The 26,373-nt window shown below is 60.9% G+C and overlaps 12 protein-coding genes across 12 annotated transcripts; all 12 read right to left on the reverse strand.

The window, feature by feature from the left end:
- Positions 1-26: 26 nt before the first annotated feature.
- Positions 27-761, reverse strand: LOC62_01G001623 (uncharacterized protein; the record flags this gene model as incomplete). The annotated part of the gene is made up of 6 exons (XM_062768118.1): positions 27-46; positions 158-192; positions 243-411; positions 467-558; positions 594-678; positions 725-761. 6 exons carry the CDS (start codon positions 759-761, stop codon positions 27-29), a joined length of 438 nt encoding a protein of 145 aa, XP_062624102.1.
- A 233-nt stretch (positions 762-994) lies between these two features.
- On the reverse strand, positions 995-2,233 carry LOC62_01G001624 (uncharacterized protein; the record flags this gene model as incomplete). The annotated part of the gene is made up of 4 exons (XM_062768119.1): positions 995-1,376; positions 1,402-1,985; positions 2,032-2,088; positions 2,195-2,233. The coding sequence occupies 4 exons, from the start codon at positions 2,231-2,233 to the stop codon at positions 995-997; spliced, it is 1,062 nt and encodes a 353-aa protein (XP_062624103.1).
- A 289-nt stretch (positions 2,234-2,522) lies between these two features.
- On the reverse strand, positions 2,523-3,820 carry LOC62_01G001625 (uncharacterized protein; the record flags this gene model as incomplete). Its single annotated transcript, XM_062768120.1, has 2 exons — positions 3,762-3,820; positions 2,523-3,713 (listed from the first exon to the last, which is right to left on the reverse strand). The coding sequence occupies exons 1-2, from the start codon at positions 3,762-3,764 to the stop codon at positions 2,523-2,525; spliced, it is 1,194 nt and encodes a 397-aa protein (XP_062624104.1). The 5' UTR covers positions 3,765-3,820.
- A 188-nt stretch (positions 3,821-4,008) lies between these two features.
- Positions 4,009-5,337, reverse strand: LOC62_01G001626 (uncharacterized protein; the record flags this gene model as incomplete). The annotated part of the gene is made up of 1 exon (XM_062768121.1): positions 4,009-5,337. The coding sequence occupies one exon, from the start codon at positions 5,335-5,337 to the stop codon at positions 4,009-4,011; it is 1,329 nt and encodes a 442-aa protein (XP_062624105.1).
- A 421-nt stretch (positions 5,338-5,758) lies between these two features.
- On the reverse strand, positions 5,759-8,733 carry LOC62_01G001627 (uncharacterized protein; the record flags this gene model as incomplete). The annotated part of the gene is made up of 3 exons (XM_062768122.1): positions 5,759-7,143; positions 7,650-7,942; positions 8,258-8,733. 3 exons carry the CDS (start codon positions 8,731-8,733, stop codon positions 5,759-5,761), a joined length of 2,154 nt encoding a protein of 717 aa, XP_062624106.1.
- A 539-nt stretch (positions 8,734-9,272) lies between these two features.
- LOC62_01G001628 (uncharacterized protein) lies at positions 9,273-10,500 on the reverse strand (the record flags this gene model as incomplete). The annotated part of the gene is made up of 2 exons (XM_062768123.1): positions 9,273-10,463; positions 10,498-10,500. 2 exons carry the CDS (start codon positions 10,498-10,500, stop codon positions 9,273-9,275), a joined length of 1,194 nt encoding a protein of 397 aa, XP_062624107.1.
- A 450-nt stretch (positions 10,501-10,950) lies between these two features.
- Positions 10,951-12,339, reverse strand: LOC62_01G001629 (uncharacterized protein; the record flags this gene model as incomplete). The annotated part of the gene is made up of 1 exon (XM_062768124.1): positions 10,951-12,339. One exon carries the CDS (start codon positions 12,337-12,339, stop codon positions 10,951-10,953), a length of 1,389 nt encoding a protein of 462 aa, XP_062624108.1.
- A 299-nt stretch (positions 12,340-12,638) lies between these two features.
- On the reverse strand, positions 12,639-15,122 carry LOC62_01G001630 (uncharacterized protein; the record flags this gene model as incomplete). Its single annotated transcript, XM_062768125.1, has 2 exons — positions 12,639-13,698; positions 14,140-15,122. The coding sequence occupies 2 exons, from the start codon at positions 15,120-15,122 to the stop codon at positions 12,639-12,641; spliced, it is 2,043 nt and encodes a 680-aa protein (XP_062624109.1).
- Positions 15,123-17,249: 2,127 nt separating this feature from the next.
- Positions 17,250-18,627, reverse strand: LOC62_01G001631 (uncharacterized protein; the record flags this gene model as incomplete). The annotated part of the gene is made up of 2 exons (XM_062768126.1): positions 17,250-18,482; positions 18,523-18,627. 2 exons carry the CDS (start codon positions 18,625-18,627, stop codon positions 17,250-17,252), a joined length of 1,338 nt encoding a protein of 445 aa, XP_062624110.1.
- A 346-nt stretch (positions 18,628-18,973) lies between these two features.
- Positions 18,974-20,170, reverse strand: LOC62_01G001632 (uncharacterized protein; the record flags this gene model as incomplete). Its single annotated transcript, XM_062768127.1, has 1 exon — positions 18,974-20,170. The coding sequence occupies one exon, from the start codon at positions 20,168-20,170 to the stop codon at positions 18,974-18,976; it is 1,197 nt and encodes a 398-aa protein (XP_062624111.1).
- Positions 20,171-20,420: 250 nt separating this feature from the next.
- LOC62_01G001633 (uncharacterized protein) lies at positions 20,421-24,753 on the reverse strand (the record flags this gene model as incomplete). Its single annotated transcript, XM_062768128.1, has 3 exons — positions 20,421-21,709; positions 22,086-23,476; positions 23,720-24,753. 3 exons carry the CDS (start codon positions 24,751-24,753, stop codon positions 20,421-20,423), a joined length of 3,714 nt encoding a protein of 1,237 aa, XP_062624112.1.
- Positions 24,754-24,969: 216 nt separating this feature from the next.
- Positions 24,970-26,298, reverse strand: usp102 (U1 small nuclear ribonucleoprotein). Its single transcript, XM_062768129.1, has 5 exons — positions 26,049-26,298; positions 25,757-25,929; positions 25,497-25,596; positions 25,059-25,399; positions 24,970-25,021 (listed from the first exon to the last, which is right to left on the reverse strand). Exons 1-5 carry the CDS (start codon positions 26,260-26,262, stop codon positions 25,001-25,003), a joined length of 849 nt encoding a protein of 282 aa, XP_062624113.1. The 5' UTR covers positions 26,263-26,298; the 3' UTR covers positions 24,970-25,000.
- Between the last annotated feature and the right edge of the window lie 75 nt (positions 26,299-26,373).

Raw genomic sequence — 26,373 nt, forward strand, 5'->3', positions numbered from 1 at the left:
AAAGCGCTGATAAGTGACTGGCTGGCTCACACGGCGTTCTTGTTACCTGCGGAGGCGTCAGAATGGGACGCCGCAGCGGCGGCGCCGACGCCGCCATGCTCGCCGCAAACGCCGCGCCGCGCCAAGCAAGCCAGCACACGCAGTCATCGGGACTCACTATCAAAGTGCCTCTGCCCAAACTGTTCCTTCGGACTAAGTTATCGTCAGCACACCACACCGTGCACCGCCCGCATCACACCCACATCGGCTCATGCGCCAGCGCGTAATCGACAAACACCTCGGCCGCGAGCTTGACCTCGGGCGCGTCGTCGAGCGCGCCGACCTTGACGTATCTCGCGCCTGGGGCCGATTGCGGGTCCGACCACAGCGGCGAGCCGCAGCTCCCGCAGAAGTACCGCGCCATGGGCAGGGCTGCGCGGGGTTCAGCGACGCGCCTGCTTTCCATCCATCCGCCCAGCGCCCTCACCAGACTTGGTTGTCGTGTCGTGGTACACGGACGGCGAGCCCTTCGTCACCACTACCGCGTCGGGCTTGGTCGCGATGTTGTATGACCTTAAGCTGGTCAGCAGGAACATAGGGCCAGACCCACGCACCGGTCAGACGTCGTCTTGCGGCAGTTTGTGCAGTAGCACAGCACGCCTGCCGTGCTCGCGTCGTGGAGCTCGAACTCGATCGCGCCTGCGTCGCGGTCAGCGGCGCCGTGCTCGAGCAAGCAAGCACGCACGGCACAGGCAGGAGCCTTTGCGGGGGCTGGTGCTCATGGTAGTCGTGGGAGTCAGTGAGTGGGTGAGTCGGCTACCCGCATCGTGGTGTGGGCTTCTTGTAGCCGAGAGACATGGTAGCACGGTCGCCGGGTAAACCGCCTACGTCACACATCACAACAAGGTTTGCTTGGCTCTCCACGTCCACTCCGCCGTCCACCTCGCTTCATGTCAATCTTGATCATCCATCCAAGCATCCAAGCGATCTCGATCTGCACATCATCTCTCTCCCTCTAACGCCTCGCCCAGTCCTCCGCCTTGAGCTCGCCCCCGCGCGCGTCCACATCAGCAACATACTCGTCCCTGGTGCGAAAGCGGACGGCGGCGACTCCGTCCCCGTCGCACGCGGCGGATATCTCAGCTTGCACATGTTCTTGGAGCAGCGCCTGCGTGAGCACCGTGTTGGGCGGGTACGCCTGCCGCACGGCGGCTGCAAAGCGGCTGCCTTCGCCAAGGAGCAGCGTCTCGAGGCCGTACAGCGTCACTTGCATATCCGGGCGTCCGATAACCAGGTCGCGCAGGCTCGGTATCACTTGCGTCAGCTTGCCCATCTCGCATCGCGACCTACTCAGCGCAGGGTTGACCGTCGTCGGCATGACCTCGGCCGGGCGCACGCTGGCGCCGTCGAGCCCCTTCCCACAGCGGCCAGAAGACGACCTTGACCCGCGGCACCTTCTCAAAGCCGGTGAGCAGTCTCCCGGGGCTCTGCAGGAGCCAGCCATGCGTCGGGAGCATGATGACGAGCGTGTCGAGCCTCGCTGTGCTCCACCGCGTCTCGTGTACCCGGAGGTTCATGTGCAGCCCGTCCATGTTGCGTATGACTGCCTTGCGCGGCGCGACCCCTTGCAGCAGGCTGCAGCGATGGTTCGGAGGGTGCCATGACGGGAGGTGGACGATGCGCAGGGTGTCGAGGTTGGGGAAAAAGGGCGTGTGTCTCCGCATACAGTGCGGCTCGCACATCGACGGGAACCCGACAAGGGTCAGCACCCGCACATTGGCGAGCAGGCGGGTCTTGAAGTTTGTCGTCACGGCTCTCTCGACGCCGCACAGCAGCCGGTGCTCTTGCCCCGCGCGTACCGTGATGGTGTGGTACAGGCTCTTGCCGGCCATGTGGTGGAACTCGCGGCTCACGCGCAGGCAGGTGACGAGCGTCGCCGTGTCGGCGTAGGATAGCACCATGGCGATGGTGTGCGGGCACCCGAGGAGCCCCTCGGCGATCGCGTCCTGCCCAGGTGATCAGCCTCCACGCGGTGATCCTCGGTCAGCTCACCTTGAGCGGCTTGGCACACCGGAACAGCTGCGATAGGCTGAACTTCATGGCTGCGAACTGCGAGCTGCGAGCTGCGCGGCGACTGCGAAGAAGAAGGACAATGACGAAAGGATTCGCGCGCCGCTGCTGTTGTTCTCTTCGCGACGGCGCGGACCGAGCTCACCTGTCGGTCGCCGAGCCCCGTGGCGCTCGCCGCCGGCATTGTCCGTTTCAGAGCTTAACTTTGTTCACACTGATGCATGCGACTGACACTGATGTGTGGGGGGAACAGGGAGGCTCGGGTGGAACTATGCACACCGTCGACGGGTGCGGATGATGTGGCGGTCTTGGACAGATGAGTGGATGGCGGCGTAGACCTTGAAGACGGAGCGATGCGGACTGGTACACAGGCTGGGCCGTCAGCGACGTCGTCCTGAAGCGACTGGGCCGCCAGATGAGCGACTCACTGGGCTGGCGCCAAAGTTAACCAGACACGCGCGCGCGGGATGACGCTACACATCGAGCTTGAGCAGCTGACTCTCGAGGCTCGCAACCTGAAGCACCGGGTCCATGTCGTCGTCGATCTCAAACCTGCGCTTGTGGTACTCCTGGGCGTAGTGCTCATTGAAGGTCTTGAACGTAAAGGTGTTGGGGGTAGCCAATTCTTCGGCCTCACGACAACCGCGACGAATCATGTCCATGGCCACGTCGCGCGTCCATTGTGGAGTCAGGATCGCAGGAGAGGATGCTTGCTCGGCCGAGACGCGCCCGAGAAGTCGGGGCGGAATCCAAAACTCCACGGATTCGAGTCCAACCAGTGTGGCTTGGGTGCCTTCGGTAGTGTAGTCGTCGAGAGTCTCGGTGATAAGGCCTACGTCGAGTGGATCGGACTTCGGAGCGGGGTGCGCACCCCAGTTGCGTGGGTGCCATTCCTCCAAAGGGTCACGGAAGACGATGGTCTCGAACGGAGCTCGGAGGAGATACGGGACATGCTCGATGGAGCCGTTGCTATTGAGGGCATCCTGATTCACTGGGACGATGTAAACTGCCTCTTTCAGCTTCACAGTATTCCATGAGTCGCTGATGGCATAGTACCCCATGTCGAATCCTTGGTTGCGAAGAACCAGTTTGTTCGGTGTGGTGCTTTCAACGAGGGGGCATATGGCAGCCTCCCACGTTTCTACCTTGGAGGCCAAGTCGCACAAGTCGTGGCAACCGAAGGGATTCTTGGGAGTAGCCACGAGACGAAGTGTGTCGAGTTGGTGGAGAAGCGGGCCAATGTCTTTGCCGTAGAAATCACACAGGCAGTCGTGGTGAGAGCCAAGTGATAGGACGCGCACGTATCCCAGCAGCGGAACCTTGAAATTGCGTTCGGTGGGCCAGTAGTCCTCCAGTTCCGGGTAAAGCGTCGTGGTGATGGTGTCGTCGTCGTCGTCCATTTCGTCGTCAAAGCACTGGCAGTAGATAATCTCGCTATGCCAGTCGTTGACAAACGCGCCGAGGAAGAAGGCTTGCCAGTTGGCATTGTCGACCCGCACGGTATGGTAGAGGATCGCCCCAGCCTCATGGAAGAAGGTGCTGTTGACGCGGAGACACGTTGCAAGCGTTTCTCGGTGGGCGGATTGTAGGATGGTGCGGAGAATGTGCGGTTGGAGGACTAGGTCGGCGGGTGTGAGCCCCGGGCGGGTGGTGGGCGACGCGGCCTGATGTGCGTGTCAGCTCGTATGCACGGCGCAGAGTAGCATGCGCACCATTGTTGTGGGATACTGGGGTGAGACGAGGGTTGTTGTTGAGTTGATGTTTGTTGAGAGTGAGTGGGAAGAATGAAAACGAAAGACGACGATCAGGTTGGGTGGCGCATGTTGAGTGTCTCGTTGTCGAGTGTGGCGGATTTGACGTCAGTGGCTAGTCGGACCGTTCTCTCCCCCAGCGCGTAGACGCCAGTAAAACACTCTTTAATAATACTATGTTATTCAATCTGCGGGAGACGACGCTCAATCAGTCGGATTCTGAGTCCGAGGGGGGTTGCAAACGGGCCTCCAGGTGGTGGGCCAGCCGACATATAACCCAACGGCAGGTGCTGGCGGTGAAGGGGATGCGAGAATGGAACTCCTCGATGACGGAGGGATCAAGAAGGCCAGTGTCACCCAGAGTCTTCACAAGGTTCTTCATTTCCTTGTACCCCTCGTTTGGGAGGGCAGAGACGTTGAAAAATTCCTGGCTCTGGAGGCTTGCCACCATCAGATGCGAGTCAAGACTGTCGTCCAACTCAAACCGCCGCACTTCAGCAGAAAGCTGGTGATATTGGGAAAGACTCTTGTAATCAAGGGGTTCGTCCTCGCACAGTGCTTCCATTGCACGACTGGAAAGTTCGTCTTTGACGAGTTGTCGCAGTCGTTCGGACGTGATCGGCTCGTCCGGGTTTTCAAGTTGAAACGCTCTCGTGATCTGACACTCGCCTCCCGTGAGTGGACCGCCAATGTGGAAATCGACAGATTCGAGACCGAAGGCCGTTCCCTCCACGGTATTGAGGAACGCGGCGATAAAGTCGACGGGGCGAACAGGAACATGTTGAACGGCGGAGTTGACAGTGACAAGGCTGAGGGCATGGTCCCCTAAAGCGCCCCACACCTCCCACCCGCGGCAGAAGACGACCTTGCAGGGGACATCAAAACGGATCAATTCGTCAAGTGCCTTGACTGTCTCGTTTCGGTACACCCTTCCATCGGTGGGGAGAATGTAGACTACCTCCTCCAGCCTTGACGGGTTCCAGATGTTATGATGCTCCCGGGTGAGGAACACCGGCCGTCCTCCAACGTTGCGGAAGACAAGTTTGCGTGGCCTGAGACTGTCAAAGAAGGGACAGTAGATTCGATTATCACAGACAGTGTCGACAGTGAAGGGCGTTAGGGGAGCGGGCACGACACGAAGCGTATCGAGGTTCTTGAGGAGGGGGCCGATATTCGTGCCATAGAAGTGACAGACGCAGCAATGGTGCGAGCCGAGGGAGAGGACTCGAACGTGACCGAGAAGAGCTGCCTTGAAGTTTGTGACGTTGGGGCGGTCGGAGGCTGCGCCCTCGACTTGCTTCTCCTGAGGAGGCGTGGGAAGGAGCTTGGGTCCGACTTCGGCATCCCATCGCTCGTTGGTGGGTGGCGTGCACTCCTTCCCCTGCATCAGGCCGCATTCAAGCTCCTCCTCGTCGATGTTGGTGCCGACAAAGGCCCCGAGGAAGAACTTCTTCATGTTGTGACGGTCGACCCGAACGGTGTGGTACAGGATGGGACCGGCGATCTTGTGGAAGGTCTTGTTGACACGGAGACACATGGCTAGGGTGTCGCGGTCGGAGGTGAGCAGGATAGCATCGAGGATGTGGGGTTGGAGGACGAGGTGGGCGGGTGGTATCCCAGTGTCGCTGGGGTGGGGCTCGTCCTGTCGCGTCAGCTCTTGTGCAACACACGGGCTATGTGAGCGGACGCACCATTGCTGGAGGGGCAAAGACTGATAGACGGTGCTTGAAGTCTTGAGTTGGGTGGGTTGGTTTGTGGTGAGTGAAGAGGTAGAGAGTAAAGTCAAAGGATGAGTGGGATGAGAGAAATTGAAGAAGAGAGAAGTTGAAGTGACGAGGGGCGACACCGACACTCAACACACACTCAGCACACACACGCCCTCGCCCTCGCCCCCACCGCACACACACTGCACAGGTTCAACGATTCATACTACACTCTCGTCGACGATACATGCTGCGCTACTCGTCCACCTCGGCGTTCCTCCACAAATGACGCGCCGTGGCAGTCGTGAATGAAACGAGCCCATCGTGTCCAGCAAGGAGCGACGCATCAAAGTCTTCACAACCACGTTCGGCCCATTTCTCGTTAGCGACCTCCAAAAGCGACCTTGGCGAGACCGGCTTGAACATTGCCTGGCTCTCCAACGACGCGACTCGGAGTGTGTCGTCGAGGCCGTCGTCCAGCTCGAACCTGCGCTCCTCGACGGGCAGAAGAGCGTACTCGGCTAGAGTGTGGAACTCGAAGGGCTTTAACTGGTCTAGCACCTCTTCGCCGATGAGGCCGGCCCAGTACACGGGCCGCTTTATCTCGTCCTTAACGAGCTGGCGAAGCCGCTCCGAGGTGGTCGACTCGTGGGGATACGCAAGCTGGAACTCGGTGACCAATTCACACTGATCAATGTCGGATGAAATGCCCTTGGTGAAGTGGACACCATCCAGACCGTAGATGGAGCTCGATTCGAGGTCGACCAGGCAATCAATCACATCGATAGGATGCGCAGGGCGACCAATGCCCGAGGTGATCGTGTCGGGGCGGACTGGGTCGGTCCACACCTCCCACTGACTGTCGAAGATGACCTTGGCGTGATGATTGAACTTTGCCATAGCAACCAGGCTACGTCCAATGTGGTTCCTGTACACGGCTCCGTCGGTGGGGAGGACATGCACTAGTTCTTCCAGAGTGTCTTGCTTCCACTCGTGGTTCCATCCTTGGCAGCAGAAGAGGGGTTCCTGCCCGACGTTGCGGAAGACCAGCTTCCTGGGCCGCATGCTATCGAACAGGGGGCAATAGTACCCATTGTCGCAGATGACGTTGACGGTTATTGGCGTTGCAGGGGTATGGACGATGCGAAGAGTGTCTAGGCGCTTAAGGAGAGGACCAATGCACTGGCCAAAGACGTGGCACATGCAGGCGTGGTGTGAGCCAAGCGACAGCACGCGGACATGAGCAAGAAGCTCCGCCTTGAAGTTCGTCGGAGCTCCAGGGATCTGCTCCAGAGGCTCCGTCCGACGGGCGTGGGCATACAACGACGGTCCTTCCCATGCTGCTGATTCGGGGCGGTCCGAGAACCGGTCGCAGCTGCTCCGCCCATCGAGCAAGTTGCACATCCTGATCTCCTCGGTGCCTTCGGTGCCGACGTACACGCCGCGGAAGAAGGCCTGGATGTTGCTCTGGTCGACGCGGACAGTGTGGTAGAGCAGCGGGCCGGCCTGCGCGAGGAAGAGCTGGTTGACGCGCAGACATGTCGCGAGTGTCGCACGGTCGGACGACTGGAGGATGGCATGAAGGATGTGCGGTTGGAGGATGAGGTCGGCGGCGGAGGGCCCCACGTCAGGGGAGGCGCCTGTTACCTGGTGGGGTCAGAGTTGGTTCCATTGCTGAAGGTGCTCAGCCGGCTCACCATTACACAGTGGGTGGACTCCTGGAGGAGTGCAGTATGTAGTGATATAGAGGGTTGGAGTTGACAGTGGTATGTGGAAGAGTTGATGGAAGGATGGGTGGGCACGAGAAGGCATGAATATAAAGGGTGGGATCAGTGCGATCAGTGCGAGATGAGGCGCATCGATTCAACCAGATCCGATCCAAAACACTGCCTCGGCTTGAGCGGCGCATGTTAGACAGCCACACAATTCACCTTGCTGCATAGTATGCGTCTTGTCTCCCCCCACATGTATCATCTCGCTTGGCGAGTGGCCGCCACGTCTCTACACCTCGTGTCGGTGAGGCATCGTTGCTGTTATGTAGTTAAGCTCGGGCACCGCCCTCTAGCCTTGTATTCACGCACGCTTACAGGTCCGGCAGGTTTGGGCGTATCAATTGAGGTTTAGAGCATCCGAGCTGGTCATTCACGCCATGACGGAAGCCGGTCGTGGAGCTCGTAGAGGCGCTCTGACTCGGGGAGGGCGTAATACTCGTCGAGGGTCTGAAACATCATGTCGTGGCTGAAGTCGTCGCCGCTGTCTTCTGACTGTTCCCCCTGGAGAGCACCGGTGAGAAGCTCATCCTTGACGAGCTGTCGAAGGCGGCCACTGTCGAGGTTGACGGACGGGAACCGAACGGTTTCGAGCCCGACGACCGTGCATGCTTCGCGGGCGCCGCGCAGGGTTGTGATGACATCTTCTGGAGAGGGGTGACCCAGAGGCCTAGTGAGTGCGTTGGCATGGGAGGGGGGTGTTTTCCGCCACTCTTCCCAGTCGCTGAAGATGAGACACCGGATCAATTGACCCCAGCTGTACATCTCTTCCGTGATGGATACGCGGCTCCTCAAGTAAAAGTATGCAGCCGGGGGTAGAACCACTGTTATCTCCCCGACGTCGCGGTATTTGCATTGATTGAAGTGGTCGTAGGGCCAGGTGAACAGGAACTGCCTGTTGTCATCGAGGTTGCGCAGCACCAGTTTGCGGGGAGCAAGGTTCGTGAAAAGGCGACATTCGATGTCGATACACGATTCGTCGCACAGAGTGCCAAGCTCGCCGTCAGAATTGAGGCAGGGAACAGCACAAAGTGTGTGAAGGTTGTAGAGGAGGGGCGCGACGTGCTCGCCGTAGTGGTAGCAGGCGCAGGTGTGGTGTGTCCCGACGGACAGTACTTGAACGTGGGCCAGGAGGCTTCCCTTGAAGTTTGGCGCGGTGAAATCCGGAACCCGCTGCCTGGTCGCATTCGGGCTCGCAGTGGCCGTTGCCTCACGAATCAAGTTGTCATCGCTGTCGTACAAGGGATAGCATTCGCAATTGTCCAGGGTGCTGGCGGGACACGGGCTATCCTCGCTCACGCTCGTTCCAGCTAGCGCGCCGCAAAAGAATCCAGCAATGTTGGACCCGTCGATCCGCACTGTATGGTGGAGCACCTTGCCGGCCTCCTCGTGGAACTGCTTGCTGACCCGGAGACAGGTGGCAAGGGAGGAACGGGCGGCGTAGTGGAGGATGGTGGCCATGAGGTGGGGCGAGTTGACGATGATGCTCGCGGCCAGATACTGCGCATGTGTGCCAGGTGGCGGCGGCTGCGGGTCAGTAGTGCCGGATGATGTGTACTTGCCATTGTGGATAAAGGTGGAAGGAGTGAAGAAGAGTGATGATGTGAAGTGCAAAGGAAGGTTGGTGTTGTTGGTTGTGAGTGGGTGAGTGCAAGGTGGTGAGAAGAGGGCGCGTCGGGCGCAGGGGGAGGCAAAAGTGTTGGTGGCGGGACGCGCCTGATTTTGACTTTGCTGCACGCGACTCAACCACAGACAATTCAGCAAGCCACTGTAGCTTTCACAGCCACTCTGTATCGTGACATCACATGCATGCACCATCTTACGCATGCCGAGTTGCCGCCATGTCCATTCCTACTCAGGTTTTCATGTCCGTATCATGTCTGCAAGCTGCGGTAAGCTCGTCGCCCAGCCTCACTTCAGTCTTGTACTCACACACAACTGCATGTTCGTCTCAGAAGGCTCACGGGCTGGGGTATCACTTGGGGTTGAGAACAAGGTGATCACTCGAGGCGTGGCGGCAGGCCGTCGTGCAGCTCGTAGCAGCGCTCCGACTCGGGGAGGGCGGCGTACTCGTCGAGAGTCTGGAACAGCACGCTGCCCTCGAAGTCAGGCGCTTTGTTCCCCTCCTCCCTCTGAACCTGGGCTTTGTTGCGATACCCCGCGATGAGCGCATTCTTGACGAACTGTTGATGACCGGCATTTTTGACCTGCTCGGCGGACGACATGGTCGCGGGTGGAGTGACAAGGCCGCCTCTGCCTATGAAAGAGACGGTTTCGAGGCCGACGACGGCCAAGGGGAGCTCGTAACAGCTAGACCAGTAGATCATCGAATTGACGATGTTTTGAGGGTTGGGAGGGCGGAACTCAGTTCCTATGTCGGAGTCGGAGTCATACAACCTGCTGGGCCGAGGCGCCCACTCCTCCCACTGGCAGTTGAAGATGACCTTGACCTTCGTGCCGGGACCGAGCTCCACGTCCTCGATGAGGAACTGATCGGCAAAGTCGGCATAGCACGCGACAACGACCTCCTTGAGGTTGGTTGCATTAAACAAGTGATCGTCAGGCCAGGCGTCGAAGAAAATCATAGGGTTGGCGCCGAGATTGCGCCAAACGATCTTGCGCGGTTCGAGGCACATAAGCAGGCGACAGTGGTCGTCATAGTACTCAGTGTCGTCGCACCAAGTGGAGGGTTGGGGCGTTGCATCGATGGCTGGTACCAAGCGAAGCGTGTCGAGGTTGCAAAGCAGATTCTTGGCGTACGTGCTGTAGTAGTTGCACACGCAAGTGTGGTGCCTCCCGATGGACAGAACGCGCACGCGAGCGAGCAGAGCGGCCTTGAACTTGCCCCTCTCTGCCCCATGCTTCGCGAGCTCGACAGGTGGGTAAAGCGTGTCGAAGTAGTCCTCATCTGGTGCGCGCTTGCAGTCGTCGGAAGCGCTGACTACACAATGACTGTCGACGTCGTCCGGTTCGATGGCGCCGCGGAAGAAACCGGCCATGTTGTGCCCATCGATGCGCACGGTGTGGTAGAGCCTCTTCCCTGCCTCGTTGTGCAAGTCCTCGTTGACGCGCATGAATGTGACCAACGTCACGCGGGTGGCGTGGTCCAGGATCGAGTCGACGAGGTGGGGCAAGCCGAAAATTATGCTCGCTGCGGACCATTCGATCGCGGTGTCGTGGCCTAGGCCCGCCTGAGGTCAGACAAAAGCTGGGGTGAGTGCTTACCATTGTAGCTGCGGATATGTAGTGATGACAATAGTAATGAGGTGAAGTGAAAAGTGTGAAAGCGTGCATTGTTGTGTGTGTGTGGTGGACGCGTACCAGAGGCGGTGAGACGACGCCGTTCGGGGGCAAGGTTGCGTGGCGGCGGATGGCGGGACACGACTGATTTTGACCTTTTGATGCACCCGAGGCGGTCCACTCGGGCTCCCACCTGCGGTCCTCAACTGCATTTGGCCCTCAAGAACGGGTTTCTCAACTGCCAATTCGCCCAAGGCACTGCTGTACTGTAAACATCTGTACAGTATGCATTCCGATCTACAAACACTGTCCTTTGTCGTATTGTCCTGCGTATCCGTCTCCATAGCATCTTCTCGTCGAGATGGTCCGTACCGCCTCGTGTGTAGGAAGCGGTCGGTGTGTGCACTGTGCGCGGTTGGAGTGGTTTGGAAGCCCTTATCAAAGGCCATTGATCTTGGTCTCGTACATGAAATTGCTGTCCTCGGCGGCGATGTACCTAGAGCTCGTGACCTTGGTCTTGGACTCGGTCATCTCGAGCCACGGAGGAAGGTCGTCGTCGAGATCATACAGGCGCTCGAGCTCGGGCAGCGCGGCGTACTCTTCCAGAGTCTTGTACTCGATGGACTTGGGAAAGTCGTTGTCTTCATACTCGTCCTGGTCAAAGGCCGCCTGGAGGGATCCGGTCCGAAGCTCGTCGCGGACCAGTTGGCGGAGACGGTCACTGTCGAGGTGTACGTCGGGGAAGAAGTGTTCGAAAGTGCTCACGAGGTCGTCATGTTCAGGGACAAACTCGACAGTCTCGAGGCCGCAAATCGTGTTCCGGGGATCGGTGTACATGCACCAGTGGCTGGCAGGGTAGACAATGTCGGAGGGCGTAAGCGGCGCCTTGGACAGATGCATGGCCTTGAAAATTCGGTCCACTTGCGAGCCGGGGGGCAGCCGCCACACCTCCCAGTCGTCATGAAAGATGACCTTGACTTCGGCCGTTGCGAAAAAGTACTCTGCAGTACTGATGAGGCCACCGTTCCCGTGACGGCGCCCATCAATGGGGACGACCCAGACGACCTCCAAGAGGCCTCCTTCATTCCAATGGTCGCCCTCGGGCCAGGTGGTGAAGTGGGAGTCGCCGTCGTCCAAGTTGCGCAGCACGAGTTTGGCAGGGGCCACGTTCTGGAAGATGAGGCAGGTATTGGCGTCGTCACAGAGCGGCTTGAGCTTGTATGTCGTGTCGGGCGCCGGCACGATGCGCAGTGTGTCGAGGTTGGGGAGAAGAGAGCCGACGTGTTCACCATACAGATGACAGACGCAAGTGTGGTGCGAGCCCAGGGAGAGGACCTGAACGTGGGCGAGGAGCGGGGCCTTGAAGTTGGTGGTGCGGCCCGCGGCCTTCCTCTTGCGCTTCTGGGCATTCTTCTTCTGGCCGCGCGTCTTCCCCTGGCCCGTTGGAAGGGCATTCTCGACAGTCGTCTTGTTGATGTCCTTGTCCTTGTCCTTGTCCCTTTCCGTGAAGCGCCGACACGCGTCGCCGTGACAGCCGCTCTCCTCAGCGAAGCCCGAGCCGACTAGCGCGCCGAGGAAGAAACCGTCGAGGTTGTATCGGTCGACCCGGACGGTGTGGTAGAGTACCTTTCCAGCGGCGTCGTGGAGCTGCTTGCTCACGCGGAGGCATGAGACGAGGGTCGTGCGGGTGGCGGCGTACTGCATTATCCCGTCGACTATGTGTGGCGAGTTGAGGATGATGAGCGCTGGCGGGACCGTGTCCGCGGGGGCGGAGGTCGACTGAGACAAGGTGGTGAGCTGTGGGAATGCTCTAGCGAGGCCTACCATGACGTCCTTGCACTGATGATGTGAGGTGATGGTGTGAGACGACGTTGTTGGTTGATAACAATGGCGGGCGGTGGGTTGAGGTGGACAGTGAGAAAGAGAAGGTGACGATTGGCGGGCGTTGAGTGAGTCAGTAGTGCCCTTAATGTCCTGCAGTGTCCACCCACCCAGCATACAACACGTCTAACGCATTCATTCTTTATCATGTCTACACAATTCGGCACCAGTAACAACTGGCTTGTAAACAGGAACGCGAAGGGACGGCCGCAGGGCTACTGTATCTGCCACATCTGGTCGGAGCACTATGGGAAGCGCGCCATAAGGCCGTCGTCGAGCTCGTACTGGCGCCCCGACTCGGGAAGGGCAGCATACTCCTCCAAAGTCTTGTACACAATACTGTCCGGGTAACCGGGGTCCTCGTACACACCCTCCATAAGGGCCACCTCAAGGGCGCTGGTCCGGAGTTCGTCCTTCACGAGTTGGCGGAGCCTGTTGCTGTCGAGCTTGACGGTGGGAAAGTGGCGCTTAAACGTGCGCACGAGGTCGTCGACCCCGGTCTTGAATTGCACCGCCTCGAGGCCGAAGAGGGTATAGTTGACATTGGTGAATGTCGCCCAGAGTCTGATTGGGGCGACAACTTGGTGAGGGGTGACCGGGGTGCATGTGCTCGTCTTGCGTGGGTTGAGCCCGGCGGCGTTGGCCGGCGGGTGCCACACCTCCCAATGGTCGTTGCAGAGGATCTTGACGTTGGCGGCGCTGGTGAAGTACTCGCCCGTCCCCATGAGTCCACAATCGCCGTACACCTTCCCCTCCATCGGCATGACCCAGACAACCTCCTTGAGGCGGCTGCTGTTCCACTTGTCGTTGTACGGCCAGCAGGACTCGTAGCTGTCCGTGTCGTCGAGGTTCCGGAGGACGAGCTTGCGGGGAGCGAGGTGCTCGAAAAGTAGACACGCGTCGGAGTCATCACAGAGGGGCTTGAGCTTGTAGGCCGACTTGGGCGCAGGGACAATACGAAGAGTGTCGACATTGGTAAGGAGCGCGGAAACGTGCTCGCCGTACAGGTGACAAACGCAGGTATGGTGGGAGCCCAGAGAGAGCACACGGACGTGCAGGAGCAGTGGTGCCTTGAAGTTGGCGACCTTGCTCTTCTGGGAGATCTTCTTGACTCCGCTCGAGATCTCGTGAACCTTGGCGACGGGCTTTATGCGGTCGGCGAAGCGCTTGCACTTCCCCCCCTTGCACTCGGAGTCCTCAGGCCTGGTGCCAACAAGTGCGCCGAGGAAGAAGCCCGCAAGATTGTTCTTGTCAACCCGGACGGTATGGTAGAGCGCCCGACCAGCGGCCTCGTGCATGTACTTGCTGACGCGGAGCAGTGACACGAGTGCATCTTGGGTGGCGTGGCTCATGATCGAGTCGACAAGGTGGGGTGAGTTGAGGATGACGTCCGCCGCGGGGAGGTTGGTCGCCGGCTCGCGCGCCTCCGAGTGGCTCTTGGGGGCTGGTTAGCACCGAGCGAGCAATGGACCCACCATGATGTCTGAATGTGAATTGGATGTGTTGATGAGATGAGGGTCCACTGGTGGACTTGAATGCAGGATTGTCTGAACGTGGCCGAGGTGAAAGGTGCAAAACAGAAAGTGAGGATCAGCGGGGCGTTAATCGTCATTTCGCATCACGCCCCAGCGGCCCAGCGTGTCTTGTGCGTCCAGATATCTCATTCAACATGTCTATCTGCTTGTAAAGTGTTCTCTCCAAGCCAACTCATTCACCGCATGTCCATTGTGCCCGCCATAAACTCACGGGAGCCATCCATATGAGGCCGTCGCCAACGGCTGGCCCTCGGCAGGGGAAGGTAACGACAGGCCGTCGTCGAGCTCGTGGCGGCGCTCGACTTCTGGAAGGGCGGCGTACTGGTCGACGGTCTTGTACTTGATATACGACTTCCAGATGACACTCCTTTTTCCACCCCTAGCAATGGCAGTCTCGATGAAACAGCTCCGAATCTGATTCTTGACAAGCTGGCGGATGCGACTGAGGTGGAGCAGGTGGGGGTGGTATTTCAGAAAGCTGTTCACGAGGATATCGGCCACGAAGACCACACGCTCCAGCCCGAACATTGTGTACGTCTTGAGCGGGTGCTTCGCCCAAGAGCCGACAATCTCAACGATGAGGGAGGGGCGGAAGGTGGGGCGCGTTGATTTTTGGCGAGGGCCGACGGCGGCAGGATGGTGCCACACCTCCCACTTGTTACTGAAGATGAAGCTGACGCGGTCCGCTGCGGCAAAGTATGTGCCAGTAAGGCTCGGTGCGCCGCTGCTGCTCATCGCTCCGTTGGTGGGGATGACCACGACCACCTCTTCGAGACAGCCCAGGTTCCAGAGGTTGCCGGGCCAGGAGTTGATGTGGTAGGGCGAGCTGTCCAGATTGCGCAGGACAAGCTTGCGTGGCTTGAGGTGCTTGAAAAGGAGACAAGCGTCGCCGCCGTCGCACAGAGGCTTCAGCTGGTACCCCGACGCGGGTTGTGGTACTATGCGCAGCGTGTCAACGTTGCAGAGGAGGTCGCCGATGCGCCTGTCGTATGTGTGACACACACAGCTGTGGTGCGAGCCCAGTGAGAGGACTCGGACATGGGCAAGCAGTCGGGCTTTGAAGTTTTTGATGGTGTGGGCGTTGTTCTTGTTCCGCTTGTACTTCGTAGTTGAAGCAGCCTGTGAGGGAGAGCCTGCCGGCTTCTCCGCCTCGTTGAAACGCGTGCAGGTGTCGCCCTTGCCAGAACACGCCATGTCCTCCGACGCGACGCCGACCAGCGCCCCGCGAAATCAGGCGGCGAGGTTGTGCTCGTCGAGACGCACGGTGTGGTACACCACCTTGGCGGCCGGGCGTTGGAGCTGCTTGCTGACACGGAGTAGCGTCACAAGTGTCGCGTGGTCCAAATGGCCTATGATCGAGTCGACTAGGTGCGGCTGGTTGAGAACAATGTGCGCGGGGTGGACTGGGACGAGGGAAGCGGCACTACTGGTCTGGTCCTGGAGGTTAGACACGGCCGTGGTTGTTGTTCTGCTTACCATGGTCTCTCAGTGCCAGCGATTTGAGATAGTGACGATACGTCGCTGAAGTGGTGTGTAATGGTTGAAGTATAGTTGATGTGTGAAGCGCACGAGCACGAGGCAATTTACGAGGCACCGGCGGGTGGCGGTGCCCCACTGACTTGTTGAGTGTGGACTCACCAACCAATGCTTTGACAATGACGTGCAGTACATGTGTTGTCTACGAACATCATCACCACCCCCTCTCCCTCTCTTGCCTTGTTCAAACATATTCACTCAGAGCAACACCTCGAGCCCATCATCGAGCTCGCCCAGGCGCTCAGACTCCGGGATGGCAACGTACTCGTCGAACGTCCTATACTCGATACCCTCGTGTTCGCGGGGATCTTCATAGCTGCCCCCGCACATAGCGACCGTCAGCGTATTGGTATGGAGCTCGTCTTTCATGAGCTGCACGAGGCCGTCGCCATCGAGGGGAACATGCGGGAATTGCTGGCTGAAGGTCATCGCGAGAAAGTCGTAGTCGTAGTTGGGCTCCGGGGCGCGGTGACCAGTCTGGAACGCCACCTTCTCGAGGCCGTACACCGTGTTGCGGATGCCGATGTGCCGGACCAGATACGGACGACCTCGACGACCTCGGCTGGGAGGAGCCATTCGCGGCGGCGTTCCGGGGCTTCCTCGTCCTCGTCGGCGTCGGGGCGCGGCGCAGTTTGCTCTTTCGGGTACGGGTGCCACGCCTCCCACTCGTTGTAGTAGATGACCTTGACGGCCGCCGAAGGCGGAGTCTTGAAGAACTTGCCCCCGTCGTTCGCGAGGTGACACGCAGCGCTGTACCTCTTCCCATTCGTCGGCATGACGTACACAAGCTCCTCAAGGCGGTTAAAGCGCCACCTGCTGTTGACCGGCCAGTCGCACAGGATGCGGGTGCTGTCCTCGAGGTTGCGGAACACGAGCTTGCGCGGCGCGAGGCGCTCAAACAGGGGGCACGAGCCGTGGGTGTAGTCGCAGACCTGGCGGAGGTGGTGGGCCGCCTTGGGTGCGGGGACGATACGAAGCGTGTCGAGCTGGGCAAACAACGAACGCGCGTGCCAGCTGTACTTGACGCAGAGGCACGCCTCGTGCGAGCCGAGAGACAGGACGCGAACGTGGGCGAGCAGCCGCAGCTTGAAGTTGCGGCGAGGGAGCGGCTGCCTCCTCGATGCGAGCGTCTTTTCAATGGTACTCCATGTCCCGTGCAGGCAGCCGTCAGCAAAGCAGCTACTTTCCGTACACAGCCCCACCAGGGCGCCGAGGAGGAAGCTGGCGAGGTTGGAGCTGTCGACCCGGACGGTGTGGTAGAGAAACTTGCCACCGGCGTCGTGCAGCTGGGCGTTGACACGGAGACATGATGCCAGTGTTGCCGCGCTCGCGTGCCGGAGGATATTGTCCACAATGTGCGGGGTGTTGATGACAATACGCTCTGGGGTGAGGGCGGTGGCGGAGGGGGTGGGTGTCGGCGACTTACGGCGTCAGACTTGGGCGGCTGGACAATGGCAGGCAGCCTGGAGACACTTACCATGTCTGCTTGGGCGCGTTCCGCTTGGGTTGTGTGTAGTCAGAGACGTCCAAGACGTTGTAGGATCAAATAATTGGGGTGAGTAGTCGTCAGAGGTGATGCCGTTAAAACGTGAGCAACAATCCGCCGCAAGCGTCTGTCACCGCCACGGTCACGAGTGGCGGATGTTTCACCGCGAATCATCCATCTTGCCTCCTACGACACATGTGACTCCACGAGCCTTAGCTTCATCCTTCGCCGCTTTCGGGCACCGTCAAGGCCTATCTACTATAGTCCTCAATCGCCACACACCACGCCATGTCGACTTTCTACGCCGCCGAGTGTTGCACCAGCCCATCGTGGAGCTCGTACAGGCGCTCGTGTTCCGGCAGTGCAGCGTACTCCGCCGCCGTGTGGTACTCGATATGCTCTTCTATGTCCTTTAAGAAGAAGTCGTCATTGCAGCCGTCATCGTCGTCGTCGTCGTTATCGTTGTCCTCGTCTTCGTTATCGTTGCCCTCGTCTTCGTCTTCATCGTCGTCGTCCTCCTCCTCCTCGTCCTCGTCGTCTCCGTCGTACTCATCCGTCTCGATTAAATCGCGTGCCGCACCCACCCGGAGCTCGGCGCGCACGAGCTCGCGCAGCAACTCGTTGTCGAGGGGTTCGCCGGGAAACCTCTCCTCGAAGTCTTCCGCCATCTCGCTGTCGCCGGCGTGGAAAGTGAACGTCTCGAGGCCGTAGACTGTCGTGTGGATGTCGGTCCGCTTACAAATCTCGGCCAGGGGGTATACTACGTCCTCGGGAATGACGAGCGTGCTAGCGTGCTTGGTCAACCGCCGCTGGCGCTCTCCCGCCGGCCACACCTCCCAGCCATTATGAAAGATGACCTTGACGCGAGTCACGCCTGGCGTGGCGAAGCGCTCCCCGCTGTCCATCAGCTCTCCGTCGGGGTACACGCGCCCGTTGGAGGGCAGGACCCAGACCACCTCTTGCAGGCGCGCGGCGTTCCAGTCGCCCAGGGGCCACGAGTACCGGTGCCACATCGTGCCGTCGATATTGCGGAGGACGAGCTTGCGCGGCGTGAGGTGGTGGAACAGCGCGCATATCGCCTCGTAGTCGCACAGCGGCTCGAGCTTGCGCCGGGAGACGGAGGTCGGGACGATGCGCAGCGTGTCGAGGTTGCGCAGGAGAGACGCGGCGTGCGGCCCGTACAGGTCGCACACGCACGTGTGGTGCGAGCCGAGGGACAGGACGCGTGTGTGCGCGAGCAGCGGTGCCTTGAAATTACGGTGTGCGCGCGGCTGGTCATTGTCCGCGGCCTCGGCGGCGCGCTTGCACTGAGACTCCTCGCTCACCCCTGTGCTGACGAGCGCACCGCGGAAGAAGGACGCGAGGTTGCCCTTGATCACGCGCACGGTGTGGTACAGCAACCTGCCGGCTGCAGCGTGGAGCTGGCTCACGCGCATATACGACACGAGGTCGGGACGTGTCGCGTGGGACACGATCATGTCGACGATGTGCGGCGAGTTGAGCAGGATGCTCGCTGCGGTGATGGTTGTCGCCTGGGTGGGTCAGCGTTGTACTGCGCGAGGGGACGCTTACCATTGTTGTGTCGAGTACTGGGTGATGTTGAAAGAAGAAATGTTTGTGTGTTGTCGAGAAGGACAGGACAAAGGACAGAAAGTCTGTGCAAACAGTGTGGGGCATGAGTGGCGGCGTGGCGACCACGCGCGTGGCTGTATGCACTTTGCTCACTCGGCAACATGGAACCCATCCGCATTGTCTTTCTCTTTGTCAGGAATACATGCACGACATTCATTCATCGTCATCGGCTTCAGTCTTGAGAGCAAAGCGCCATCTCGCGCACCTCTGTCGAGCTCGTGACGTCGCGGCGGGCGGTTGACCCAGCTCGGACCGTCCACCTCGCACACTATCCGAGTCAATGAGCGATAATCTGGTGCATCGCTGCAGTTTTGACATCGCCACGGTCTTCTACTCGATCGCTGCTGTAAACCTCACGCCACCGCGCCCACTCCCCACGCCCCTCGACGCTCTACACCGAGTACCACTCGAGTCCGTCGTCGAGCTCGTACAGGCGCGCCGACTCCGGTTGAGCGTGGTACTCAGCGAGCGTCTTGTACTCGATGCACTCCGGCTTGCCGTTGTCCTCGTACCTGTCGGTGTTGACCGTGGCGCGCAGGGCGCCGGAGCGCAGTTCGTCGCGCACAAGTTCACGGAGGCGGTCGCTAGTGAGGCGCACGTGGGGAAAGAAGGTTGTGAAGTGGGCCTCCAGCCAGTCCGCCCCGGGCTTAAACTGAAGATCCTCGAGGCCGTAGACCGTGTTGTGGATGTCGGAGTTCCAGCACAGGTCGCCAACAGTGAAGATGATGTTGTCTGCAAAGTGGTGCCCACGCTCCTTGGCGGGCTTCTCGTTCTTCTCGTTTTTGTTGACACGCGGGGGATCCCACGTCTCCCATTCGTCATGGAAGGTAACCTTGACTCTGGCCACCTTGTCGTTGTTGAAATACCCCTCCGGTCCCTCGTCTAGCAGTTCAGGGATATCTCCAGAGTTGTAGTGGTCCCCACTGGAGTGCATGACCCAGACCACCTCTTCTAGTTGCTCGGTGTTCCAGTCGTCAAAGCACGCGCCCGGCCAGCCGAGTCGATGCCAGCTCCTCTCATTCATGTTTCGGAGGACAATCTTGCGCGGTGCAAGGTTCCAGAAGATGACGTATGTCGCCCCCCCGGCATCGCATAGCCAGTCCAGCTTCCAGAGGGGACGATCGAGGTAGTCCATTCTGGGGACAATGCGCAGCGTGTGGACGTTGGGCAGGAGGCTGGCAATGTGAGGGTCGTATCCGCAACAGTCGGCGTATTCGTGCGACCCAAGTGAGAGGACGCGCGTGTAGTTGAGCAGTGGTGCCTTGAAGTTGCGGTGTGGGGGCGGCGATTTCATCGAATCCATGATCGCCTTCCTCGCCCGAACAACCTCCCAGTCCTGCTCCTCCGTGTCATCGCTCCAATCCTTCCCGACGAGGGCTCCGCGGAAGACGTCAAACATGTTGACCCCGTCGACTCGCACGGTATGGTACAGTGCCTTCCCCGCGGCGGCGTGGAACGCCTCGTTGACGCGGAGACACACAGCCAGCGTTGGATCCGTGGCGTGCCGCATGATCGCGTCGACGAGGTGCGGCGAGTTGCAGATGATGCTTGCGGCGGTTATATCGGCCTGGTTGATCAGCTGAGGCATGCTGGGTAGGGGGCTTACCATGATAATGTGTTGAATGGATGATGTTGAAGAAGGAAGAAGTGTTGAGTGTTGTCGAGAATAAAAGGCAGAACGAAATTGGCGATCGATCTGGGTGCAACGCGTCGGTGGCGACTCGACGTCGACGCGTCGTGGGCGCTTCTCTCGAGCTCGCGCGCTTTCCCTCCTCTTCAGTCTCGACACAATAATGCATCCTGTTATCGGTGACGTTTTGTTGGCTACGTGTGCGGCACTACATGATGTTGCAGAAGACGTGGATGGCCGTCTTGAGAGGCTCGCGGCAGTTGGGGTGGAGCACGTATGGCTCTCCGCGCCTCCCAGTGGGCGCCGGCGGGGCGGGAACGGGTGTCGGTGTCGGGGGTGCCTGTGTCGGTGTCGGTGTCGGCTTGGGAGGCTCGGGCGGGTCGTCGCGCATTCCGTCGTCGAGCACGCCGCGGCTCTCGGGGTCCAGTGCGTATTCTTCAAGGGTGTGGAACACGACAGGCGCGGGTTCGGTGATGCCGTCGTTGTTGCTGTCGCGAGCGGAGGCGTCGAGCTTGTCGTGTACCAACTGGCGCAAGTGGGCGCTATCGCAGCGCAGGTGAGCGGAGTGGGCGAACATGCGGCCTATCTCGTCCCCATAGTCGCGGAGCGCGACGCGCTCCAGGCCGACAACAGTGGGCGAGGGCGAGCGACAGGTGTCCCCAGCGCCGCCAATGGCATGGACCACGTCCGAAGGGTTGACCGGCGGGAGCCTACGGCGGCGAAGATCCCACCCTGCGGGCGGCACCCATACCTCCCAGTCGGCGAAGACGTAGGTGTGGGGCGTAGGTCCGAAGAAGCCCCGGGAAAACTTGATCCCCCGGCCGGCGTACCCCGCCCCAGAGGTAGGGAGGACCCACACGACGTGCTTGAACGGCGGCCGCTCGTCGTACCGCGCGCGCAGGGGCCAGCCGGAGAGCGCGCCGGCGTGGGCATCGAGGTTGCATAGGACAAGCCGCCGTGCCACCGCGCTGGCGAAGACCGCACACTCGCGCGCGTCGCATAGTCGCTCGAGAGTGTGGTCGGACGCTGGGGCAGGCACAATACGCAGCGTGCGGAGGTTGGGCAAGATGGTGGCGAGGTGCGGCGCGTAGAGACGGCAAGCGCACACGTGGTGCGACGACAGCGAGAGGACGCGGACGTAGGCGAGGAGGGGGGCCTTGAAGTTTGTCGTGTTCGCGCCGCTGTCGACCGTCTTGGCTTCCTCCTCCTCCTGCTCCAGTTGACGCTGGAGCTTCCCGCGCGAGAGGTACATGACCGTCTCGTGCGTGAACCGGGTACATCCCGCCCCCGAGCACCCCGTCTCCTCGGTGCGCGTGCCGACTAGCGCGCCGAGGAAGAAGGTGGCTAGGTTGGACCGATGGACGCGGACAGTGCGGTAGAGGAGCTTGCCTGCGCTGTCGTGGAGGAGGTGTACGCGCAGGCAGGACAGCAGGGTGCGCCGGTCGAGGGGGGCGAGGATCGCTTCGACGATGTGCGGGATTTGGAGGAGGATGTGCGCTGGTGTGAGTGAGGGTGGGGGCTGCGTGGCCTTGGTGTTAGAGGAGTAGGGGGGATGATGCGACATTGTGATGCGACGTTGTTGGTGTGTAAGAGTTAGGAGTGAGTTAGTTGAGTTCGGAGAATGATGCAGGGTGGCGGGTGGCGAGTGGCAGCTGACTGGTGGCAGTCGAAGCACTTGCACCGCCCTTTCCTGCGCCATCGCTTTCACATTGCCTGGTTCAACACTTCACCGTGTCTACACAGTGTCATCTTGCATAGCATCCTGCTTTCAACCAGTGTCGTCTTGCTGGGTGTCAACGGTGAATGTACAACACGCCCGCCTACGCTATGGCAAACCAATGTGGCGGACTCTTCCTGTGATCCTAAAACCCACTGAAAGACGTCTTGAGGTCGAACATGCCATTGTGCTGCGGCACAAACTCCACGCCCAGCTCGACGCCATCACGTTCCGCCATCTCCAGCGCCTCGCGCATGCCGTCGTGCAGCACGCCGTGGCTCTCCGGCAGGGCGGCGTACTCGTCCAGGGTGTGGTACGTGATCCACTCCGGGCAGTCGGCGGGGTCGTACTGGCCCGTGAGGAGCGCACACTGCAGGGCCTGGGTACGCAGCTCGTCGCGCACCATGCGGAGGAGGCGGTCGTTGTCGAGGTGTACATGCGGGAAGTGGTGCTTAAACGTGCCGACGACGTCGTCGGCGCCGCGGGCGGTGAACTGGAGCCTCTCGAGCCCGACGACCGTCGGCGGCGGCCCGAACGACGGGCTGCCCACGACGTAGATCACGTCCGACGGTAAGACGGGGAAGCGCTTGTTGTTGACCACGTCGAAGAAGTTGGCGAGGCTCGAGCCCGCCGGGGCGCGCCATAGCTCCCAGTCGGCAAAGACGTACGTTGTCGCTGCGCGCCCGAATTGCCCCGCGCCGATCAGCCCGCCGTCGTCGCCGTACCGCTCGCCCTTGGTCGGGAGCACCCACACCACCTCGGCGAACGGCGCGTCGCCGTCAAACGGGAGGTACTGGGGCCAGCTGGGTCCCGACCCGCCGTCGAGGTTACGCAGCACGACGCGGCGCGGCGTTGCGCAGGCGAAGAGCGCGCACTCGCGCGCGTCGCACAGCGGCTGGAGGGTGTGCGTTGATGCCGGGGCGGGCACTATGCGCAGCGTGTCGAGGTGACGGAGGAGGGAAGGCATGTGCGGTCCGTAAAGGGTACACACGCAGCCGTGGTGCGCGCCGAGGGAGAGGACGTGGACACGGGCGAGGAGTGACGCCTTGAAGTTGGTGACGGACGCGCTCTTCTTCATTTTGGCCTTACGCGCGTTCTTCTTCTGCCCGCGCGTCTTTCCCGGAGACTGCGCGGGCACGCCGACCTTCTCGCCAAACCGCGCGCAGCTGGCCCCCGCGCACCCCGTATCCTCATTGGTATCGGTACCGACCAGCGCCCCGCGGAAGAAGGAGGTGATGTTGAAACGGTCCACCCGGACAGTGTGGTAGAGCACCTTGCCCGCCGCGTCAAGCCACGTCGCGTTGACGCGCAGCGCGGTGACGAGTGTCAGGCGGTCCGCGTGGGCGAGGATCGCGTCCACGATGTGCTGCGAGTTGGCGATGATGCTCCCGGCGGTAGCGGCCTTCGTGGTGAGGCGGAGCTCCGTGCGGGCCGCGGCGTGGAGTGGCTTCACATACAGACATGCGACCAGGGTGCGCTTGTCGACGTCGGCGAGGAGTCTGTCGACGACGCGCGGGATCTCGAGGAGGTGGTGGGCCGGCGACGTGCTGGGCGGGTGATTGGGGTTGCTCTGGCTGGTTAGAGGGGACGACGGGGGAGAACGTACCATTGTGATAGTCGGGAAGTGAGTGGTGATGAGCGAGTGAGTGGGCAAAGCGATGTTTATCGTTCACGAGGCAGCCGTAGTGTTGCGTGGGCGCAGTGCCGATCCGCCGGGCACCACTCACTGCGGCATCGAAGCGTGACCTCAGCACATGCATCTCCACACGCCCAGCTGCGCCCAGCCCTACACTCCCATGCTCCCGTCGTCGAGCTCGTACGCGCGCTCGGCCTCATCGAGCGCGGCATAGTGCCACATGTGAAACGTGTTGTGCGCCAACAGCTCTCTCTCGGTGCGGCTCAAGGCGTTGTTGAACACGGCAACTATCTTGTCTGGAGTGAGGGCCTGCCCGCCAGGGATGAAGCGACGCCAGCGGGCCAAGTCGTCGGTGTTTATGTGGGTATCAACTTCGTCCATCGGCAGGTCCGAACGTAGGGCGAGAAAGTTGGCGGCCATGTTCTGGGCCAACTCGAGGACCATGTCGATGTACTGCGAAATGACGGTCCGCGGGACGCCATAGGTGAGGAAGGACACATGTGTGCCTGACACTTCCCAGGTCTCGTGGTAGATGAACTTGGCCTTGGCAGTGGGCAGGAGCGCGAGCTCGCCGTCGTTGTTCGTCGGTTGGCGGCGGGAACGTCGCCCGTCCGTCGGGAGGACCCACACGATCTCGTGCGGTGCGCGCGCAGGCCAGCGCGAGGGGAGGTAGTCTTCGCGTTCGTCGAGGTTACGAATGACGAGCTTGCGCGGCGCGAGCTTGCCCACGAGGCGGCAGTACGTCGAGTGTCCGCAGAGTGGGAGCAGGCGGAGGCCAGTGGTGTCCGGCGAGCGGACGATACGCAGCGTGTGCAGGTTTGGCAGGAGGCCTGCCGGGCCCGGGCTGCACACGCCGGGGAAGGGAGCGTGCGAGCCGAGCGAAAGGACGCGGACATGGGCGAGGAGCGGCGTCTTGAAGTCGCTGCTTGTTGGGCGGGTGGTGAGCGCGTAGCCTGGCCAGAGGAAGGTGCGCAGGCTGGACGGGAGCTGCGCGCTGCGGAAAAAGGACGCCATGGTCCCCGAGTCGACGCGGACAGTGTGGTACAGCCGCTTGCCGGCGCTGTCGTGCAGTGCCTTGATCCGCAGGCAGGGCACGAGCGTGCTGCGGTCGACGGAGGCGAGGATTTCGTCGACGATGTGTGGGACGTTGAGGACGAGCGCGCGGGGGTCGGGTGCTGTGGTCGTCATGTTGGTTGGTGGTGGATGGATGGACGACAGATCAACGTTAATGTCGTGGTTAGTCGTCGTCGGGTCAGTGCTGGACAATGGCTGCACGGCCAGGTGAGGCTCGTGCGGGGCATAATACCTTTTGCGGCCTGCACCACACGCCCATGGGCTGCTCCTCCCAACGACCTCGTCCGTGTCACTCGTCGCGCCGAGTCGCGCCGTCGCGCCGCCGCGTTACCCGTGTTCAACATACAATGCCTGCATCCATCTACTTGCGCGCATACGTCACCTGAGCCGTCAGCACCACCTTCCCCGCAAAAACGCACCTTCATCTTCGTCTCGCCGTCAATCTTGAAGTTGTGCAGCGCGTCCTTGGCGACCGTCGCCGAGTCCTCGCCCTCAAACTCGACGAACGCAATGTCCTTCTTGGCGGCAATGGTACGGATCTCTACGAGGCCAGGGTACTGTTCAAACACCTCGCGCAGGTCCTCTTGCGTCGTGCCGTCGGGCAGGTTCTGGATGAACAGCACCGGGTTGGGCGGCAGGTACTCGTCTGGCATTTGCAGGCGCGGCTTCTTGGCTGCGCTGGGGCCGGCCGTGTCGTCCGCGCCGGCCTTGTGCTTGGCAATCTGTTTTCGGCGGAAGGGGTTGTCCTTGCGTTTGAGCTCTGCGAGGTGTCAGTGAGCGGAGCGGGGCAGCGCACGCGGCCGAAGCCTCGGCGACGAGGTCGGCCAGGCTCCGCCTGGCCTCGCTTGTCTACTCACTCTTGTCTGCCAACCGGACCTTCTTCCACTCCTCGAGCCCCTCCTCCCCGTCCTGCCGCTTATGGACAACGTCGGATTGTGTGCGCGCGAAGGCGATGATCTGGGTTGTCAGTACGCGGCAAGAAGGGCACGCGCAGCGTGTCGCGAGCGGCAGCGGGGCGGCAGCGGGGCGGCAGTGGGGCGCTGGATACAGCCAGTCCCCCATCACTGCCCCGCCGCTCTGCCTCGCGCCTGCGGTGCTCGGCGCTCGCCCGACTCACCACAGGCTTCCCATACAGCGGAAACTCGTTCACATCCCGCCTTGCCAGATCAGCCGTCGCCTTGTCCGCAAAGCTGATGAACGCCTGCCCGCGCATCCGGGCATTACGGTGCGCCACCACGGGCTGGAGGGGGCGGTACGGCTTGAACAGCGATGCGAGGGTTTGGGTGAGGACTGCCGTGGGTTAGCGGGCGAGCAAGGCAGGGCCAGACTGTGCTGGCGCGACCGCAGCAGCTCTTCAGGCGCCAGCCCACTCGGCACCCGCCTGCGCAGGCGGGCACCTCGCTACCTACCAGGTATCCGGACCTTCTCGTTCAGGTTGTGCAGGTACAGCGTCTCGCTCGCGTTCTTCGGCAGCCCGTCCGGGCCGAGCTGGTCCTCGTCGTCGTCGTCGTCTGCGCTGCCATGTGTCGTGCCGTTCAAAGCGCCGTTCTCTGCTGGCACTGTCGTGGCGGCTGGGGCGTCGGCGACGCGGCTCGGTCCTGCGGATGGGGCGAGGTCGGCCATGCTGTGCGTGCCCGCGGTGTGGTTGTAGGTGTGATGGATGTCGCTTTGTTGAACTCGATCACTCGAAGCGGTCAAGAGAGGAGCAAACAGTTGGAGAGTCACAACGTGGAA

Source organism: Vanrija pseudolonga, chromosome 1 (assembly GCF_020906515.1).
Source record: "Vanrija pseudolonga chromosome 1, complete sequence".
Classification (NCBI taxonomy): Eukaryota; Fungi; Basidiomycota; class Tremellomycetes; order Trichosporonales; family Trichosporonaceae; genus Vanrija; species Vanrija pseudolonga.